The sequence below is a fragment of the Mustelus asterias genome, chromosome 1 (genome assembly GCF_964213995.1).
Source record: "Mustelus asterias chromosome 1, sMusAst1.hap1.1, whole genome shotgun sequence".
Taxonomy (NCBI): Eukaryota; Metazoa; Chordata; class Chondrichthyes; order Carcharhiniformes; family Triakidae; genus Mustelus; species Mustelus asterias.
Genome location: NC_135801.1, coordinates 176063856 through 176085808, shown reverse-complemented (window position 1 = coordinate 176085808; position 21953 = coordinate 176063856). Strand labels below are relative to the sequence as shown.

Sequence of the window (21953 nt, the reverse complement as noted above, 5' to 3'; positions counted from 1 at the left end):
GGAGCACCCGGAGGAAACCCACGCTGACACGAGGAGAATGTGCAAACTCCACACAGACAGCGACCCAAGCTGGGAATCGAACCCAGGTCCCTGGAGCTATGAAGCAGCAGTGTTAACCATTGTGCTACCGTGCTGCCCTGTATCTCTGTGGGCGGGGCCATAGTGGTTTGTGGGCGGGACCACATATCACTCTGTGGGCGGGGCCATATCTCAGTTTGTGGGCGGGGCCATATATATCTCACTGTGGGCGGGGCCATATCTCAGTTTGTGGGCGGGGCCATATATATCACTCTGTGGGCGGAGCCATATCTCGACCTGTGGGCGGGGCCATATCTAGGTCTGTGGGCGGGGCCATATCTCGGTCTGTAGGCTGGGCCATATATCACTCTGTGGGCGGGGCCATAGTGGTTTGTGGGCGGGACCACATATCACTCTGTGGGCGGGGCCATATCTCAGTTTGTGGGCGGGGCCATATATAATCTCACTCTGTGGGCGGGGCCATGTCTCAATTTGTGGGCGGGGCCATATATATCACTCTGTGGGCGGAGCCATATCTCTGTGGGCGGGGCCATATCGGTTTGCGGGCAGGGCCATGTCCTGATCTGTGGGCGGGGCCATGTCGGTGCGGGGGCTGGGCTGGGAGCTGAGCTGACCGGTAGCGCAGGCGCAGTGCCGTTGTTGGTCAGCATGGAGATGAGCGGCCCCATCCCGCAGCTAGTGGAGAGTTTTAGACAGCAAAAGGCCGGCTATTCATGTCACAGTCTGGCGGGGGGTGATAGTAGTAATAACAGGGACATTTATAGATCCGTGCAAACGAACCGAGAAGGTGAGTTCAGCTTCAGCAGTCAGTGCAACACGTCAACAGAAAAAAATAAAATAATTTAATCCCCCCCCCCCGCCCGAACAAATCGAGGCGGAGCGGCCTAGTGCTGCCCGCCTGGGGCGAGGCGGCTGGTTGAAGCCTGGTCTCTCCCCCTCTTTAACCTCTTTCCTTCCCAGGGGATAGTTGAGGAAATGTGGGTGGTTAATTAAATAACTTCATCATTCTCACTCCCAACAATATAACCATGATTCTTTCCTGTTAAATTGAGGAAGAGGAAACTGGATTTCTAAAAAAAAAGTCTAAACCATAACTGGGGTAGGTAATATTTCGTCTTATTTTTAGGAAGCCGCCTCTTTATTATAACATTTTCAATCCATGAGGGTGAGGGGGACACTGCCACTTAAAACTTACTGATGACCAAGAGATATTTCCCTGCTCTTTATGGCTTGTTTTAAATTTGTGAAATTCGGTTTTAAATTGAGGGTTGGAGTTGAAAATATATGTGGTGACATCTTATTCTTGGGGTGATAATTCCTGGAATTTTAAATATAAAACATTAAAGTCACATTAACATTCATTTTGAGTTTACAAAAATGTACAATGCTTTAAAATAGGTTTCTAAATCTTGTACTGTATTTTTTATGGTCCTTATAGAAAGAGTGGCCAAGTTGTGCCCACCTTTTCTACGGGACTATAAAAAACTACTCTTCAAGATTATGAAAAGTGATATTTCATTAGCGCAAACTGTTGTAGTAATTATGTAAATTATTATATAGGGTGCTGTTGTATTATCTTGCAATATTAATGAACATGTAGCTGAAATACATTTATAAAACAACTCAGCAATATTTCAAAATACGCTTGTAAATTTTCATGATAAGTACTCTTTCCCCCTCCTCTGCCAGTAGTTGATTTCTTTCTCTACCCGTGGAATAGGGGGAGAAACCTGCCACTATTTCTTTACAGTACCTTGCACTTCAGGATTTCTCACTTTGCAGTCTTCATTAGACTGGTTACATTTTAAAGTGTATATATTCTGCTGTGTAATAACAAACTTGTTAATGCATTCATTCTATTATTTTAACAAAGGTGGTTTCCCATATAAAATGGTTTTAAATAAAAAATCACATTTGTTAAATTTCAAATGAATGTGTTAACCTGTTTGTTGCTAACGTGTTATAGCAGAGTAAAAGGTTGTGCAGACAAGATATACATACCGAGTGTCATGGTCATCAGATGGAATGTGTTCCATTGAGCATTAGGGTTGGTGAAGCGACTGCATAAACATTTAGAGATGTGCATTAAAGGTCAGGAATGATGTATGTTACTTTGATTTATGTGTTACACCCCTTGCACAGATTACTCTGTTGCTTACACAGTTGGTGTGACTGACACTTACTGGTTTATGCAGTGGCAAGAAATGCACATAAATTTTGTTACTTTCTATATTTGTTTCAAATTTGTCTACCTCCATGGCTTTTCTGTTTTATAAGATTAACTTTACAGGCAAACAGGCATTTAAAAGGTTGCCAATGAGAGTGACTCCTTTGTGACCTTCATGATCTGACTTTGTATAAGAATAATTGGTTCAGATCAGGGCCCACAAAATTAGATGTCCTAGATGTCATAGAGGTTTACAGCATGGAAACAGGCCCTTCGGTCCAACTTGTCCATGCCGCCCTCTTTTTTTAAAAGCTAATCCTAATTGCCATGCATTTGGCCCATATCCCTCTATACACATCGTACACATGTAACTATCGAAATGCTATTTAAAAGATAAAATTGTACCCGCCTCTACTACTACCTCTGGCAGCTTGTTCCAGACACTCACCACCCTCTGTGTGAAAAAATTGCCCCTCTGGACACTTTTGTACCTCTCCCCTCTCACCTTAAACCTATGCCCTCTAGTTTTAGACTCCCCTACCTTTGGGAAAAGATATTAACTATCTGCCTTATCTATGCCCCTCATTATTTTATAGACCTCTATAAGGTCACCCCTCATCAGCCTCCTACGCTCTAGAGAAAAAAGTCCCAGTCTATTCAGCCTCTCCTTATAACTCAATCCATCAAGTCCCGGTAGCATCCTAGTAAATCTTTTCTGCACTCTTTCTAGTTTAATAATATCCTTTCTATAATAGGGTGATCAGAATTGCACACAGCATTCCAAGTGTGGCCTTACCAATGTCTTGTACAACTTCAACAAGACGTCCCAACTCCTGTATTCAAAGTTCTGACCGATGAAACCAAGCATGCCGAATGCCTTCTTCACCACTCTGTCCACCTGTGACTCCATTTTCAAGGAGCTATGAACATGTATCTCTTTGTTCTGTAACTCTCCCCAACGCCCTACCATTAACTGAGTAAGTCCTGCCCTGGTTCAATCTACCAAAATGCATCACCTCGCATTTGTCTAAATTAAACTCCATCTACCATTCGTCAGCCCACTGGCCTAATTGATCAAGATCCTGTTGCAATTGGAGATAACCTTCTTCACTGTCCGCCATGCCACCAATCCTGTTGTCATCTACAAACTTACTAACCATGCCCCCTATATCCTCATCCAAATCATTAATATAAATGACAAATAACAGTGGACCCAGCACTGATCCCTGAGGCACACCGCTGGTCACAGGCCTCCAGTTTGAAAAACAATTCTCTACAACCACCCTCTGGCTTCTGTCAAGAAGCCAATTTTGTATCCATTTAGATACCTCACCCTGGATCCCATGAGATTTAACTTTATGCAACAACCTACCATGTGGTACCTTGTCAAAGGCCTTGCTAAAGTCCATGTAGACAACACCAACTGCACTGCCCTCATCTACCTTCTTGGTTACCCCTTCAAAAAACTCAATTAAATTTGTGAGACATGATTTTCCACGCACAAAGCCATGCTGACTGTCCCTAATCAGTCCTTGCATCTCTAAATGCCTGTAGATCCTGTCTCTCAAAATACCTTCCAACAATTTACCCACCACAGATGTGAGATGCATTGGCAAGGATTAAAAAAAAATTCAGTCTTCAGGAAGAGATGTGTAGTCTTGAGAATATTATATTTCTCTGTCAATGTGTAAATGTGGTATCTTGTTCAAGTGTTTCTATTTACACAAATGTCACTGGGTTCGAAATCCAACACGGAAGCTGGTAGAATTTGAATTCATTGAATAACTCTGGAATATAAAGCTGGTCTTAGTAATGGTTACAATGACAGTTATCATTGTCGTAAAAACCCACCCGGTTTGCTAATGTTCTCTATGGAAGGAAATCTACCACGCTTACCTGACCTGACTTACACGTGACTTCCAAAACCACAGCAATGTGGTTTATTCTCAGCTGTCCTCTGAACTGGCCTAGCAAGCCACTTAGCCTTGGCCTTTTGGCTAAGATCAAGCATTGGATCAAGCCCAAGATGGGGTGCAATGCCTTGTGAGCATGGATCTTGTTTGTCTCTGTTGTTGGGATCTTGAATTCGATTCAATTTGAATTTGGTTTTTTGGAGCAAGCGAGGAGATAGATTTGGGTTTGCCCACTCCACTCTGTGCATTGGCTTTGTAACTTTAAGAATGGAGAAAAAAAAATTAAATTAGGGTTGGGCCTTACCAGTGACATCCATATCCCATGAAAGAATGAAAAAAAAAATCAGAATTATCTCAACAGTCCTAAATTAATAAAAACATAAAATGCTGGAAAGTCTCAGCAGGTCTGACAGCATCTGTGGAGAGAGAACAAAGCTAACATTTCAAGTCTAGATGACTCTTGAAGAGAGTGCTGTCAGATGTTGTCAGACCTGCTGATATTTTCCAGCAATTTTTGTTTGTTTCAGGTTCCAGCATCTGCAATAATTTGCTTTTATTTTAGTCCCAAGTTAACCCTGATATAATGTTCCAAGTGATTGTTTCATGAAATACTATTACCATTAATTATGTTTCACAGACATTTGGCGTGAGCAGAATGGAAAGATTTACTTTATCATCTCCAGTACAATTCAAACATTTGTCTTTTTTAGCTAGTGGTACTAGTGGGATGAGCATCAGTGACTGACACTCCTTGTCTTTGACATTTTACCTGCGTGCAGCTAAATTACAAGAATCAATATTCCAACCTTTCATGATGATACCCTGTATAGACACTTTGATTGAGTTGCTTTTAGGTTTGGTGCATAGTACTGAAAAAAGAGACATGTTGCCAAAGCTTTTAGTCTTGCACTCATCAGGACTAATGCAGAAATTCAAATAATCATAGCAGTTTATACTACACAGAAAAGGGTACTAATTGGTTGGCATGTCAACTATGACTGAGTCGTTGCCAGAGAGAAAGCAACAGGAAACTATAGGCTCCCCAACCTCCTGGATAATTCAAAAAAGATGCAAGGCTTGAACTTATTACTTTTATTTGTAGACAATGGGTCCCTGCATATGAATGTATGTCACTTCAAACGAGCAGTGAATAAGCCACATTACAAGCTCAATTTATCTTATATTAGTTGTTAGTGTAGCTGTTAGCACAGTTAGGATTGTTCAGCAAGTGCTATTCAATCGTGGAATCACATCCAACAGTAGGTGTTTTGTTTTGGGTTTTACAAGCTTAGGCTAGTTGAGTATGACCTGTATTCTGCCTATTGCAAACAACCCAAGGACTATGCTGTTTCGTTCTGCCAGCTAGTCATTAGGATGTATGGCCTACGTACCTGGTATCGCACCGGCACGGAAATTCATAAACAAGGTTGCTCAACTGCATTGTAGGCAAAGCATTTTATTGGACTGATGGCAGCAACCAATTAGTGGAAGACCATTACATGGTGTGAAATGATTTGCTGAACTCATTTTCTTTTGCAATACTTTGCCTTTCTTGGGTAATTTGAGGTAGACAAGAACTTTTACAGGTCTGAAAGTGACAGCCTTTGGCCCCACGTGCGCAATATACAGCAAACAATGATTTGATCAGGATAGCCATTGTCCCTCGGGAAAGCTTTGATCCATTGAGCTTGCAAGGCGAACAAACTGCCAGAGCCCCATTTACAAGAGTGCTGATGAGGCCAATCTTATAACATATGGAACTATACAAACCCCAAAGTGCATAGTAACTAGTGATGGTGGGCTTGCAGTGGCGGAGAACCAATTATTAGATTTCTCAACTAGTACATCAAGGAAAGGGAGCATTTTAGACTGCTCCATCTCAAAAATGAATCTGAGCATGGGATGGGTAATAAGGTTTGTAAGAAAATTCTTAACACAGCTGCAGATTTAAAGATCGCGAATGTGTCACCAATATATCAGAAAGATGCACGATACAGGGTTCATCCCCTCAAAACCACTTTTCTCATAGAAACTGATGAAAATGTTAGCGAGCACTGGACCTGGAGGAGACCACATGTTTGCACCATCTATTTGGGCATATATGATGTCATTAAAACTGAACTTGACTGCACAAGTTACTAAATTCCTAAGTTCAATGAATAAAGATTCAGAAAAAGGGACACATCTATTTTGCATCCATTAGCAGCACATTTGTAAATTAGCAATAGACAATATTAGCAAAATGTTTATTATCAACCAAAATGTCTCCTGTTAGATGGGATTTTGCGACTGGATGCCACTGTCTGAACAATCCCGAGTGCACTCTAACAGCTAATTTGAGATAATCAGCTAAGCTCATGGTGTGGCTTACGCTTGCTAAAAGGGACATATATTCAGATGCAACCACCCTCCACAAACAAAAGGAATATGTTTAAACCTTGCGACTTTTCTGAATTACCTGGGAGGTTGGAGAACTTATAGTTCCCCTGCTGCTATTGGAGAAAATTCTGAAGGAGAGAATTAATCTCCACTTGGAAAGACGTGGGTTGATTAGGGATAGCTTGGCTTTGTCAGAGGAAGGTCTTGCGTAACAAATTTGGTAGGGTTTTTTGAAAATGTGTGTGGATGAGAAAAATGCAGTTGATGTAGAATCCAACTCCGCTAATAGGATGAAAATCTCTATTTACTTTTTGTAAGTGTCCAGTTTTGAATAATTATGCTGCATCTGATCGAGGTGTGAGTCCACGGGCAAAACTGCTCACAATTCTGCACCATTTTCAATCACGCCAAGTGGCCATTTGAGATGCTGAGCCATTTATATTGGTGAAGTAGAATGTACAGGTTAGGTTTGGTTAACTGGAAAGCTCTTGCTGACGTTCATAAAAATCTTCACAAACAATACGCTTAGGGATAATTATATGCGGATGGGGGGGTGGTTCTAAACATTAATAAAGCTTTAGATGCACTGAGCCTGTAATCTGCTTGCATGTCTGAGTGCTTAATGTTGAGATTGAGTGGAGAAGTTTTCAGTATCCCTGCACTGATGTTTCATAGCTTACTAAGTAAAAAAATCTTTAAAATACATCTGAGGTAGCTACTGGTCTAATTGAATGAGCCAGAATGATTTTTTCCCCTTGGGTTAGTATCTGTATTGTTCTTAAAGGCAAATACTCATATTTATTATTCTTTGGTCATCTAATATTTTTGTTTAAACATTACAAATGACCCAATCAAGTGAATAAATCTGATGAATTTCTGGGCGTAGCAGCGTGTGGGAGTTATTTAATCTGGGTATGTTCCATATGTTTCAACCTTTCCCTGCTGCCAAATTCTGCTTTCTGCAAGTCAGCTCAGCTGATAAGATTGATTAAACAAGAATATATCTTTTCCTTTATAAGGCTAGTGCAAAGGCCAAGAAGAATGGTCTTTGGTAATTCTTTAACTATTTTAATGAGTGGTGAGCTGCCTTTGCAAAATCATGAGTTCCAATTTCTGTAATGAAACCAGACTCCTGCACTTGTTAAGCACAATAATCAGCACTTAATTTGTTCTCATTTAGAAATTTTACCAAATGAAATAAACTCCCATCATATCTGGTCAATTTACTGTGTCAATGCCTCTGTTCAGAATCCAACATTATATATCTAGATACCTGATAATTGAGTAACAGACATAGGCATAAATTATGACAATTCTTTGAAGTCCAGACATTGTTGAGAGATGCCCTCTTGAGGACAAATGGGAAATTATTGCAACATAGAGACTTTTATTTTTGGAATGTGACCATTGCTGGAAGGCCCTTCGATAATTGCCCCTTGAGCAACTGAGAGGCCTGCTCGGCCATTTCAGAGGGTAATTAAGTATCAACAACATTGCTGTGGATCTCAAGTCACGTAGGCCAGAGTAGATAAAGACAACAGATTTGCTCCCCGAAGGGTGAACCAGACAGGTTTTTAATGACAGTCCAATCAGTTCATTATCATTAATTATAGATTCAAGATTTATTAATTGAACTTAAATTTCCATAGCTGCCCTGGTGGAATTTGAACTCATGTCTCCAGGGCATTTGGACCTTTGGATCACTAACCCAGTAGCATTACAACTATGCTCTCGTCCCCTTAATAGAGCAGCACGTTATTTTTTAATACAGGTCAAAATTAAGGTAGCCTTTACTGCTTAGATCTTTCTGTTTGGCAAGCCATGGAACATTAGTGTAGGGAAAAGGAACACTTTTCAACTTGATCTTAACATTGTGCATTCTCAGGTTGAGCATACTTCAGGCTGGGTAAAAATAAAGCATCTCTTATTAACTTTCCCTCCCAGAATATGCTTCACCCTTAAGAAGTACGTACCTATAATGAAGCGTTACTCGAAACCAGATTGGTACCTTCTACTTCACCAGTTGTAAATGGTTCAGCATCTTAAATGGTTACTCTTGATTGAGATTGCAAATAATGCACAATTGGGAGCAGGATTGTGCTGTGAACTTGGCAGCTAAAATAATGGCATTAATTTGTAACTTACCAGAGCCTCCCTCTCTCACCACAACCTCAGTGGTACGTAACATAGTTTTTGTTTCTTTTTAGTCCTATGCCCCTACAAGTCCTGTTAGAGATTCCCTTGATTTATTTTGGGATATGATGTTTTATCCTCAGGGTCGCTACCAGTGAGTTGAAAATCAATGCAGCACCCAGTCACTGAAATATTCTGGGGAGATGTGCAGGCGAAAGACCATTTTTCAAAATAAGTTATGAGATGTTATAAAGAATATAATTGGTGCCAGGGAAAGATTCCAGTATAGTAATTTCACTGAGAATCTGAGATGGTTTAATAAATTAGGATGAAAGGTAGGCATATTATACCTGTATCAGAGCCCCAAGATTTCAATAGATTAAATCCCATGTATTTTCCTTTGTTTATTGAGAAAATGGAAAGTGGGAAAGAAAGATTGTGGCAAGTATCATGGGGCGTACTATTGTTCAGAGCAGGTAGGTGCTGAAAAATTAGTAATTTGAAATAGGAACAGATTTATTAGTAACAAGCGTTAATGCCACCCGCACCTTAAAAGTGAAAAAGAAAAATTAACATTTCACAAACAGGACTTCCCGAAGCGCTTTGTAGCCAGTGAAGTACTTTTGACATGTAATCACTGTTGTGATGTAGGAAACATAATGGACAGTTTGGGCACAGCAAGCCCCCACAGACTGCAATGTGATGGAGACCAGATAATCTATTTCTATGATATTGATTGAGGGATTAATAATGGCCAAGCCACTGGGATTAACTCCCCCAATCCTCATCGGAGTAGTCTCATTGGAACTTTCATATCCACCTGAGATAGGAGAAGGGACCTCGATTTACTGTCTCATCTGAAATACAGCAGCTCCAACAGTGCGGCACTCCCTTAGTACTTCGCTGAAGTGTCAGACATGATTTCTATCCTCAAATGTCTGGAGTGGGACTTGAATCCTTCTTACTCAGGCAAATGAGCTGCCAACAGAGAAAAGTACGGTTGAATTTTTTAAGAATTGATGAGCTGAGCAGACAACAAGCTACCTTTTTGCACAACAAATAACAATGGCCCTTTTGAAAGAAACATAGAAAAACTACAGCACAAACAGGCCCTTCGGCCCCACAAGTGGTGCCGAGCATATCTCTACCTTCTAGGCCTACCTATAACCCTCCATCCTATTAAGTCCCATGTACTCATCCAGGAGTCTCTTAAAAGTCCCTATTGAGTTTGCCTCCACCACCACTGACGGCAGCCGATTCCACTCGCCCACCACCCTCTGTGTGAAAAACTTCCCCCTAACATTTTCCCTGTACCTGCCCTCGTGCTAGCTATCACCATCCGAGGAAAAAGGCTCTCCACCCTATCTAATCCTCTGATCATCTTGTATGCCTCTATTAAGTCACCTCTTAACCTTCTGTCTAACGAAAACAACCTCGAGTCCCTCAGCCTTTCCTCATAAGACCTTCCCACCATACCAGGCAACATCCTAGTAAATCTCCTCTGCACCCTTTCCAATGCTTCCACATCCTTCCTATAATGCGGCGACCAGAACTGGATGCAATACTCCAAGTGCGGCCGCACCAGAGTTTTGTACAGCTGCAACATGACCTCCTGGCTCCGAAACTCAATCCCTCTACCAATGAAAGCTAACACTCCGTACGCCTTCTTAACAACCCTATGGGTGCTAACTTTCAGGGATCTATGCACATGGACACCGAGATCTCTCTGTTCATCCACACTACCAAGTATCTTACCATTAGCCCAATACTCTGTAATCCTGTTACTCCTTCCGAAGTGAATCACCTCACACTTTTCCGCATTGAACTCCATTTGCCACTTCTCAGCCCAGCACTGCAGCTTATCTATGTCCCTCTGTAACCTGCAACAACCTTCCGCACTGTCCACAACTCCACCGACTTTAGTGTCATCCGCAAATTTACTAACCCATCCTTCTACGCCCTCATCCAGGTCATTAATAAAAATGACAAACAGCAGTGGCCCCAAAACAGATCCTTGTGGTACACCACTAGTAACTGAACTCCAGGATGAACATTTCCCATCAACCACCACACTCTGTCTTCTTACAGCTAACCAATTCCTGATCCAAACTGCTAAATCACCCTCAATCCCATGCGTCCGTATCTTCTGCAATAGCTTACCGTGGGGAACCTTATCAAATGCTTTACTGAAATCCATATACACGACATCAACTGCTTTACCCTCATCCACCTCTTTGGTCACCTTCTCAAAGAACTCAATAAGGTTTGTGAGGCACAACCTACCCTTCACAAAACCGTGTTGACTATCCCTAATCAAATTATTCCTTTCTGGATGATTATAAATCCTATCTCTTATAATCCTTTCCAAAACTTTGCCCACAACAGAAGTAAGGCTCACTGGTCTATAATTATCAGGGTTGTCTCTACTCCCCTTCTTGAACAAGGGGACAACATTTGCTATCCTCCAGTCTTCTAGCACTATTCCTGTAGACAATGACGACATAAAGATCAAAGCCAAAGGCTCTGCAATCTCCTCCTTAGCCTCCCAGAGAATCCTGGGATAAATCCCCTCCGGCCCAGGGGACTTATCTATTTTCACACTTTCTACAGACAGACAGATCTACTACAGACAGATTGAGTGAATCATCTAAATGTTTTAATGCTATTTGACAGCAGGAAACATTTCAGATATTTTTCACAAATTTTACATTTAAAAACAGAAACAACTAACAATGCGAGAAACTGAAACACAAACAAAATGCCAGAATATACAGCATCTGTGAAAAGAGAATGTGACATTTTAGATATAGCCCCTTGTTCAGAGTTTGTTACTTTTTACAGTTTAGACTTAAGAGATGTAGTTGCTCAAAATGACTCGGGAATGAAAGCTCAGGCACATGTTTAGTTCTCCACACTAAATTTCTGGTTTGAGCCCTGTTCCTATGAGAAGCATCAAAACTAGTAAGTAAAAGGCCTGACTAAGGAGAGATGGGCAAACCTAAAGGCAAGTTATCAGCAGGTCATACTTGCATGCTTGTTCAGGTCCAAATCTTAGCTATGCGTGTAATTCTCATCTTTTTTGGTCATCAGCGATAGATGATTACAGGGGCAGTTTGAAGCCAGCAAGTAAAATTTGATTGCTGAAAAAAAATACATTTCTCTTCATTTTGATCAAAATGGTTCCAGCAATGCAGATTTAAGAACATATTGTGCAAAATGGAGATCCAAATTAAATATTACCTGCATGGAATATACTTTATAAACATAAATTCATTTATCAGAATATCACTTAGAATTAGAATTTAGAATTTATTCAATAAAATTGTATTTTGTGGTAGCTTAATTTCAACACCTTTGCATTACTGGATCAGCTGGTGGCACATTTACACAATTCTGCTGCAATGTTCCAGTGAGCAGCATCTCATCTTCTGGTTGGGCACATCGCAGCCTCCCGGGATTCAACATTGAGTTCGGCAACTTTAGATTGTGACCTTTCTCCTCCATCTTAAACCCCTTTTTAAAAATATCCCATGCATGTATTGCCTCAGTGCAAACCTCCCCTCCCCCTTCATACCTCTTTATTGCAATCTCTCTCAACTCCAACACATTCTCCCTCCCTTCAGTTCTAACGAAGAGTCAAAGGACTCGAAACGTTAACTCTGCTTTCTTTCCTAATAGATGCTGCCAGACCTGCTGAGATTTTCCAGCATCCTCTGTTGTTTCAGATTGCAGCATCAGCTGTATTTTGCTGACATTCTCATGTTCACTGCAAAGTACTTTGGATGTAGCATTTGGGAAGAAGAAGTGTATCTCAACCTTTGCCTGTTACGCAGAAATGATACGCCATTGATTCAGCCTTGGTTTGAATATTGTGTCTAATTTTGGTCACCAACATCAGCAAGAACGCAAAGGTCCGGAATGAATGGAGAGGAGATGCAATATAGCAAGTATCAGAGGCTTTAGTTAGAAGCGAATACTGGTGGTCTTTTTACTGCAACAGAGAAGTTTGAGAAAAACTGGTAGTCAATCATCTTAACAACATCCTTGAGGATTTTTAAGTAATGTTAAATGAAAGGTTTGATGAGGTTTTTAAAAAATCAATTTCCACTGACCAGTAACTTGGTTTAGCTTACGCAAATTGTTCAAAAGAAGAGATGGAAATCTCTTCTATAATAGTGTTAGGATATTGAAGGCCCTGCCCTGGCATTGCAGAAGCGTAATCAATGGCTCATGCACCATCCTGACTTGGAAATATTTCGCTGTTTCTTCACTGCTGCTGGTTCAAAAGCATGGAACTCCTTACATAACAGCACTGTGGGCATACCTATGCCACATAGAATCCCTCCAGTGCAGGAGGCGGCCATTCGGCCCATCGGGTTTGCACCGACAACAATCCCACCCAGGCCCTATCCCTGTAACCCCACATATTTACCCTGCTAATCCCGCTAACCTATGCATCCCAGGATACCAAGGGGTAATTTAGCATAGCCAATCAACCTTACCCACATATCTTTGGACTGTGGGAGAAAACCAGAGCACCTGGAGTAAACCCACACAGACACGGGGAGAATGTGCAAACTCCACACAGACACTGACCCAAGCTGGGAATTGAACCCAGGTCCCTGGAGCTGTGAGGCAGCAGTGCTAACCACTGTGCTACCGTGCCGCCCCATGGACTGCAGTGGTTCAAATAGGCAGCTCATCGCCACCTTCTCGAGGGCAGTTTGGGGTGGGAATAAATTCTGGCCTAGTCTGCGATACCCACATCCCACAAATTTTTTTATTTATTTACAAGGCAAGCAAGTAAATGAAAAAGTGAAGGGTTTGTAAGGGCAAGGGTATGGAGTTAAATTAATAGCTCTTTAAAAAGCTAAAAAGGGAAGTAGAGAGAAAACAGGGAGCTATAGACCAGTGAGCCTGATGTCGGTACTGGGGAAGTTGCTAGAGTCTATTATCAAGGATTTCATAACTCGGCATTTTTAAGGCAGTGGTATAATCAAACAAAGTCAGCATGGATTTACAAATCATGCTTGACCAATCTATTGGAATTTTTTGAGGATGTAACAAGTAGAGTTGGCCCAGGGGAACTAGTGGATGTGGTTTATGTAGACTCTCAGAAAGCTTTTGACAAGATTTCACACAACAGACTACTATGTACAGTTAAAGCACATGGGATTGCAGGTATTGTCTTGAGGTGGATAGAAAGCTGGTTAGCAAAGGTTAGGAAGTAAAGAGTTGGTATATAAATGGGTCTTTTTCTGATTGGCAGTCAGGGATCTGTGCTAGGACCCCAACTGTTCACATTATATATTAATGATTTGGAAGAGGGAACTGAATGTATTATCTCCAATGTGCGGATGATACAACGTTGGATGGGAAAAGGAGCTGTGAGGAGAATGCAGAGATGCTTCAGCGTGATTTGGACAGGCTGTGTGTGGGCTTCTGCATGGCAGATGCAGTATAATATGGATAAATGTGAGGTTATCCACTTTGGTAGCAATAATAGGAAGACAGATTATGACTTGAATGGGTGTAAATTGAGAGAGGTGGATACTCAGTGAGATCTTGGTGTCCTTGTGCATCAGTCACTGAAAGTAAGTGTGCAGGTACAGCAGGCAGTAAAGAAAGCAAATCGTATGTTGGCCTTCATAGCGAGAGGATTTGAGTATAGGAATAGGGATGTTTTACTGCAATTGTATAGGGTATGGTGAGGCCACACCTGGAGTATTGTGTGCAGTTTGGTGTCCTTATCTGAGGAAGAATGTCCTTGCTATAGAGGGAGTACAGCCAAGGTTTACCAGGCTGATTCCTGGGATGGCAGGTCTGTCTATGAGGAGAGACTAAGTTGGTTAGGATTATATTCACTGGAGTTTAGCAAAGTGAGAGGGGATCTCAGAAACTTATAAAATTCTAACAGGGTTAGATAGGGTAAATTCAGAAAGAATGTTCCCAATGGTGGGGGAGTTCAGAACTAGGGGTCATAGTTTGAGGATAAGGGATACCTTTTAGAACTGAGGTGAGGAGAAATTTCTTCACCCAGAGGGTGGTGAATGTGTGGAATTCACAACCACAGAATGTAGTTGAGGCCAAAACGTTGTCTGATTTTAAGAAGAAATTAGATATAGTTCTTGGGGCTAAAGGGATCAAAGGATCTGGGGGGGGAGGAGGGGGGTCAGGATATTGAATTTGATGATCAGCCATGATCAAAATGAATGGCAGAGCATTCTCGAAGGGCCGAATGGCCTACTGCTTCTTGTTTCTAGGTTACACAGGCCTGGGGGGACAAATTGTTCCTTCCATGCTGATATGTTCTGTGAAACACAATCAGTCCAGATTGTTGTCCCAGAGCTGCTGACATTTATGTTAATTTGTACATTATAAGTTTCAGCAGTTCAGGGTCAAGTTTATAGTCTCAGCAAGGAGGAAGGTAAGAGTGCTTCATAATGAATGTTAAATAACAGGCATCTTGACATGGTACACAATGTAATCACAGGGTCGGTAGTGTATACATTCCTTGCTGGCAGGCTGGGAAATGTGGGGAGACCAAGTATAGATTTTGTTCGCCTACACCTATTGATCCTTCTAGAATGCTAGGTTACTCAAAATGACATGGACCCCCATACTTTACAGCATTGATTGTGTACTAGATCTGTGCCTACAGTGGTAACAACATTCCACTTCTGGTCACTGGTAGTTGATGAAAGAGGTAACTATGTATCTGCAATTGATTTTTATTGCTAGAGATATATTCTGGAGTCTTCTGTCACCAGAAAAGGTAGTAAAATATAGAGATGATAAAAGAAACAAAAATACGAGTAGGTTTTTTTTATTCATTCATGGGACATGGGTGTCGCTGGCTGGCCAGCATTTATTGCCCATCCTAATTGGCCTTGGAGGGGCAGAGAGAGTCAACCACATTGCTGTGGCTCAGGATGACAGATTTCCTTCCCTAAATGACCTTAGTGAACCAGATGGGCTTTTCTGACAATCGACAATGGTTTCATGGTCATCAGTAGATTCTTAATTCCAGATATTTTTTTTGTGATTGAATTCAAATTCTACCATCTGCCATGGCAGGATTCGAACCCGGGTACCTAGAATATTAGCTGAGTTTCTGGATTAATAGTCTAGCAATAATACAACAAGGCCCTCACCTCCCCAAAGTAAATCAAAATGAAGCAACATCAGAGAAAATAAATGAGAAAATAAATCATGCACAAGTTCTCAGAATATTTTTCTATTTGTTTACAGATTACAAGCTAAACTCTAAGGAAGTTTAAAATATATTTATGGTCAGTGGAATATATTGTGTATTTATTTTACCAGTTATTGCAAGTTGATGTATTTTTTAACGCGAGTCAACATAAATCTAGCCTCATAAAACATTATTTGTTTTCTCTCATCATACTTCATATTGTACTCAAATTTCGGTGCAACATCTCCAAACATTGTCGATTATAATGTGAGAAATGGCCAAACATTTTTTAAAACTGGGATCAGAATAACCGCAGCCTCATAATTGGCATTAGCCAGTATAAAGAAACAAAGACAGGTATCGACAATGTAGAAAGAAACACCACACCAACAGAAAATATCAGTCAGAATTTTTTCCTTTGAATTGCTTCAACCACACTTAAAATTGACAAAGCAAGGGTTGTGACCTATTACCTCAATAGCAACCAATTAAGTGACTTCACCCAATGTTTGTTTAATTTGAATTTGTGGTGATAAGGGGATGGATTTAATGCGAGCAAACGATTTCTGCTCACGCCTCTGCAAAATAAGGACGTGTTATTTACACGCAAATTTATTTTCTATATCCATTCTGTTCTATGTGTGCTCTGCCCAAAGACGGGTCCTTGGCTCATTGTCTACTGATGCTCCATCCTCCATTGTTTCCTTGGCAGGGTTTTAATCAGTGGTGGTTTGCTACTGCCTTCCACTCTTGGGCAGAGCAAGGAGGCAGATCCCAAGTCTACATCAGCTCGAATGGGAATTGAACCCTCGTTGTTGACATTACGCGAGCCATACAGCCAACTGAGCTAACCACCCCCAGTTTTCTGTATCACGCATCAGAAAATATTGAAGAGAAACCCAACTATTTAAACTATTTAAGGTAACAGGAAGTTGATGGATGTGTCAAAACATCTGTACCCTGTAACTGTTTTTGTAGACTCAAGTCAATGCAAGGAGTTATTGTGCAATTTGAAACTGACAATCACTTCCAAATCTGCAAAGTTCTCTGTCTAGGCAACATTAAACACCGATTGCCCTGCCTATGTTTTGGTCTGGAAGGGCTATAACTCTATCTTTGCAGCAGAATAGTCTCTTGTGCATTCAATAGTGCAGCATTGCTTCACTTATCAAGCAACTGAGCTATTGCAACAAAAGATCCGCCATATACGAATTGCTAAATGATTGCCAACTTAGCGCAAGAATCTAGGCCAAAGATGAAAAAATGACTCCCATTTAAATAGCATCTTTCATGACCTTAGAATGTCCGAAAACATTTTATAGTCAATTTAGTACTTTTGACAAGTCACTGTTGAAAACACAGCAGACATTTTGAACATAGCAATCTCCCAAATACTTCATTGTGACAATGGTAGTGTGTTATTGTAATGTTGATTGAGGAATAAATATTGGTCAGGTCATTGGGATAGTTCCGCTGCTCTACTTCAAGATACTGTACGGGATCTTTTATGCTACAACTATGCAAGACATTGGTACGGCCACATTTGGAGTACTGTGTACAATTCTGGTTGCCCTGCAATAGGAACGATTTTATTAAACTGGAAAGAGTGCAAAAAAGATTTACAAGGATGTTACCGGGACTTGAAGGTTTGAATTATAAGGAAAGGCTGGGACCTTTTCCCTGGAGCATAGGGGGATGAGGGGTGACCATATAGAGGCTTATAAAATCATGAAGGGCATAGATAAGTTGAATAGCCAAGGTCTTTTCCCCAGGGTTGGTGAGTCCAAAACTAGAGGGCATAGGTTTAAGGTGAGAAGGGAAAGATTTAAAAGGGAACTGAGGGGCAACTTTTTTACACACAGGATGGTGGAAGCGAGTACAATTAACATTTAAAAGACATTTGGACAGCCACATGGATGGGAATGGTTTAGAGGGATTTGGGACAAATGCAGGACAATGGAACTAGTTCAGTTTAGGAAACCTAGTTGGGCCAAAGGGCCTTTTTTTGTGCCGTATATCTCTATGACTCTGTCAACCTGAGAAAGTGCAGGGGGTCTCGGTTTAACATTTCATCTGAAAAAAGTGACACCTCCAGCAATGCAGTGGGGCGTCAATCATTTTTTTTTGTACTCAAAATTTCTGGAGTGGAACATGAACCCACAACCTTCTGACTCAGAGGGAAGAATGTCACCTACGTTACCTAACAAAAATTGATCAGTCACAGTGCTGAAAATTGCAGCTAATCCAACATCCACAGTCTTTTCAATTTCCTCTACCCTTTAAGCAAAACACTTCTTTCTGATTTCACTCCTGAATGCCCCAGCTCGAATTTTAATATTGAATAAGGCATGAGTTGTTGCAAGAACCTACTTCTATCAATGTCCTTGGATGGTATTTTAAAGCTAGTTACTTTGTTCTGAATTGTATATCTCAACCAGATATTTTATTACTTGGAAAGCATCATTATAGTTGTGACAATATCCTTGCACCCTCGAATGGTGTGGGGGTTGAAAGGGCTTGTTGGGGGATTAAAGTTTAAAATTTATTTATTAGTGTCGCAAGTAGGCTTACATTATCATTGCAATGAAGTTACTGTGAAGGTCCCCTAGTTGCCACACTCCGGCTCCTGTTCGAGTACGTTGAGGGAGAATTTAGCATGGCCAATACACCTAACCAGCACATCTTTCAGACTGTGGGAGGAAACCCACACAGACACGGGGAGAACAGACTCCACACGGACAGTCACACAAGCCGGGAATCGAACCTGGGTCCCTGGCGCTGTGAAGCAGCCGTGGTAACCACTATGCCACCATACTGCCCTAATTAGAAGAACTTAACATTTCTTCCGAATAACCATATCAGTACAAATTGAAATCCTTCAGAACAAACGATGTGTTCAGAAGCCAGTGAATTGAGTAATCTCCAGTGTGAGAATTTACCATTCACAAAGAAAGTAAATTTTCCTTCAAATGAGAAAATGCATTGGCTCATTATTTGATTTGATTTATTAGTGTCACATGTATTCGTATATACAGTGAAAAGTATTGTTTCTTGCGCGCTATACAGACAAAGCATACCATACATAGAGAAGGAAAGGAGAGAGTGCAGAATGCAGTGTTATAGTCATAGCTAGGGTGTAGAGAAAGATCAACTTAATGCAAGTAGCTCCATTCAAAAGTCTGATGGCAGCAGGGAAGAAGCTGTTCTTGAGTCGGTTGGTACGCGATCTCAGACTTTTGTATCTTTTTCCTGACAGAAGAAGGTGGAAGAGAGAATTTCCAGGGTGCGTGGGGTCCTTGATTATGCAGGCTGCTTTGCCGAGGCAGTGGGAAATGTAGACAGTGTCAATTGATATGAGGCTGGTTTGAGTGATGGACTGGGCTTCATTGACAACCCTTTGCAGTTTCTTCCGGTCTTGGACAGAGCAGGAGCCATACCAAGCTGTGATACAACCAGAAAGAATGTTTTCTATGGTGCACCTGTAGATGGTGAGAGTTGTAGCAGACATACCAAATTTCCTTAGTCTCCTGAGAAAATAGAGGCGTTGGTGGGCTTTCTTAACTATAGCGTCCGCGTGAGGGAACAGGACAGATTGTTGGTGATCTGGACACCTAAAAACTTGAAGAAGCTCTCGACCATTTCTATTTTGTTCCCATTGATGTAGACATGGACATGCCTTTCTCTACGCTTCCTGAAGTTGATGACTATTCAGGTTGGATTTACTTATGTCCTTTAATTGATTTTGGTGAAAAAAGTGCTTTCTTTTAAAGATGTAATGCTTTTCAAAATAAAATAAAAAGTTTTGTCCTGGATTAAACCTGTTTGGGAGAAATATTTAAAAAAAACAGTTTAAGTCATTTCTTATGAAGGGAATACTCAGACAGCATCTGTGGAGCGAGAAACAGCTAACATGTCAAGTCTGCCCTGAAACATTTGTTTCTTGAGCCACAGATGCTGCGTGACCTACAGCATTTTCTGTATTTCTGATTCCAGAATCCACAGCATTTTGCCTTTTGTTCTTGTAGCTCATGAGCTGATTCCAGAGATTTTGTTCTTCTGTTCATTATTCAAACTTTAATCTTCTAAATCAGCTTGCCTGCCTGTTTGCCCCAGGTTGAATAGCTGTGGCCTGAGAAAAGGTAGGCTGGTGGTGATGGCAGTAGGAGTGTAAAGCCAAGAGTGGGTGTGAAGGAATGTTCTACAGTCTGGTCCTGCACCATATGATTGTTTTTCTGAAATGTGTTTGCCTTTTAAATTAATTATTGTATAATACCTTTTGAGAGTGAAACATTTTACTTTGTAGATAATCAGTACTACATTTTTATTTTCTACTTCAATATTTGCTATATTTTAATATCTCCCAGTGAGCAGCTATTAATTTATATGGGAAACTTGGCAAACTTGCTCAGTAGGGGATTTTCACAGTAATTTCAATGCAGGGTTAATGGAAGCCTACTTGTTACATTAATGAATAAAGAAAAAAAACTTTATAAGTCATCAGAAATGTTAGCAGCTTGGAACATGCAGATCACTGGTGTTTGCAATGAGAGCTGCTGCCAGCGATGAAGAATTTCTTTGCACCATTTTTTGCTTAAACGAAATGCAATCAATAGCCTGATAGCCTAGAGTGATTGCATTGCCGTGATCTAGTCCCATGGATCTTGACAGTTGCTTAAAGATCGGGATGCCATCTGAACACCTGGGTGAGATTGCATTTGCTTCTGTGCGGGTTTAGTTGATCATATAATGAATTAATTAACCAGTGGTATAGTAAATATGTGGTAATCTGACACTTGAATACCAACTCAACTGTCACAGCTCAATGATTATGTCATAATGTGTTCAATAATAGTCATAATGAATGGTGTAGTATGGTTACTACTTGTAAAGGGATACTGTAGGTGGTTAACGAATGAGGTAGTGCCTCTGGTCCAAAAGCGTCTACTCCTCTTCCATCTCTAAGACCTAACTTAGTGGGTGCTTTAGGAGACAAGTGAAATAAAATTTGCTCTTTCTCCTCACAGGTAGGGGAAGAAACTAGTAACATTTTAAGAGATTATTATGGGACAGATATATTGCAAATACTCATCTTTCCATCAATCTTCCTTGCAGCACATAACATATTAAATTAATTTACATTCACATTAAATGTAACTAACTGGAAGAGGGAATTAAACATCTTAATCTTTTCTAGAGGTCCATATTTATAGCAGTGTGAAACAACTAACATGAACTGTTGTTCAAATTTCTCAATTTGACCATTTCACATTGCAACAATGTAGTAGTAATACAAGTGATATTTTCCACTAACAGGATGCTGCCATCAAGACAAAAAGACCTTCAGCACAAATGAGTAATGTGATATTTGAATTTCAATACCAATGTGATGTCAGGTACATAGGCTGGATGGCCTAACGACTGCTAATCGATTCAAATAGCACATCACTTCGGCTGTTTGCAATAGGCAAAGTACTGACCGTATTCAAACAGCCCATGCTTGCAAAACTCAGAACTCTGATGTTAGAGCTGATTCTGTGATTAGAATTTGCGGAACAATCCCAAGCTAGCCAAGAATGATACTAACAACCAAGTTAAGATTATCAGTTGGGTTTACAATGTGGCTCACTTGTGCTTGATAGAAACTAAGTATAAACATATGCAGGGATCCTGAACCCTGCAGGAAAAAGGAACATGTCCAGGCTTTGCACTCTTTTGAATTAAACAAAAACATGGGGGAACCCTAGTTCCCTGGTGCACTCTCCATGGCAATGCCTCAACCAATCAGAGTCAACTTGATAACCAAATCAGTACTCTTCCTCATGTCATGTAAATTGTTGCTGCCTTTGAAACTTGGCATTCTTAATCTCGCCTGATGAGTCAAGACAAAAAACTTTGACAGCATGCCTTCTTTTTTTCACCAATATTCAGGTTCATATTTATGGCTAATGCTGTGCTTTTTAGAAGATATTTATGAATACTGGATTTTATATTTGGTTCAGAGAAGTAATACATTAAAAAAAGAGATACGTTCCCAGTTCAATTTCATGTCAAGGATTGCAGTAATTTTATAGTTCCAAACTTCTACTGTCCTTTACACGTGGACCTGTTTCCTGACTTCACAGCTGAA

General features: G+C 40.7%; 1 protein-coding gene across 9 annotated transcripts in view; it reads left to right on the top strand.

Annotated features, from left to right (window-relative positions):
• The first annotated feature begins 659 nt into the window (after window positions 1–659).
• Window positions 660–21953, top strand: part of LOC144500542 (zinc finger matrin-type protein 1-like) — a 106201-nt gene continuing 84907 nt past the window's right edge. Inside the window, exons 1-2 of one of the 9 annotated variants that reach the window (XM_078223693.1) lie at window positions 663–826; window positions 16539–16747. Coding sequence is in view for 5 of the 9 variants with exons in the window: in XM_078223628.1 (XP_078079754.1) it covers window positions 688–826; window positions 19491–19538 (187 nt within the window). In the remaining 4 variants the exon portion in view is untranslated. Of the gene's footprint in view, window positions 1139–16538; window positions 16748–19490; window positions 19539–21953 lie in introns of all 9 variants that reach the window. The other 8 variants (XM_078223628.1, XM_078223664.1, XM_078223637.1 and 5 more) reach the window with 8 other exon arrangements.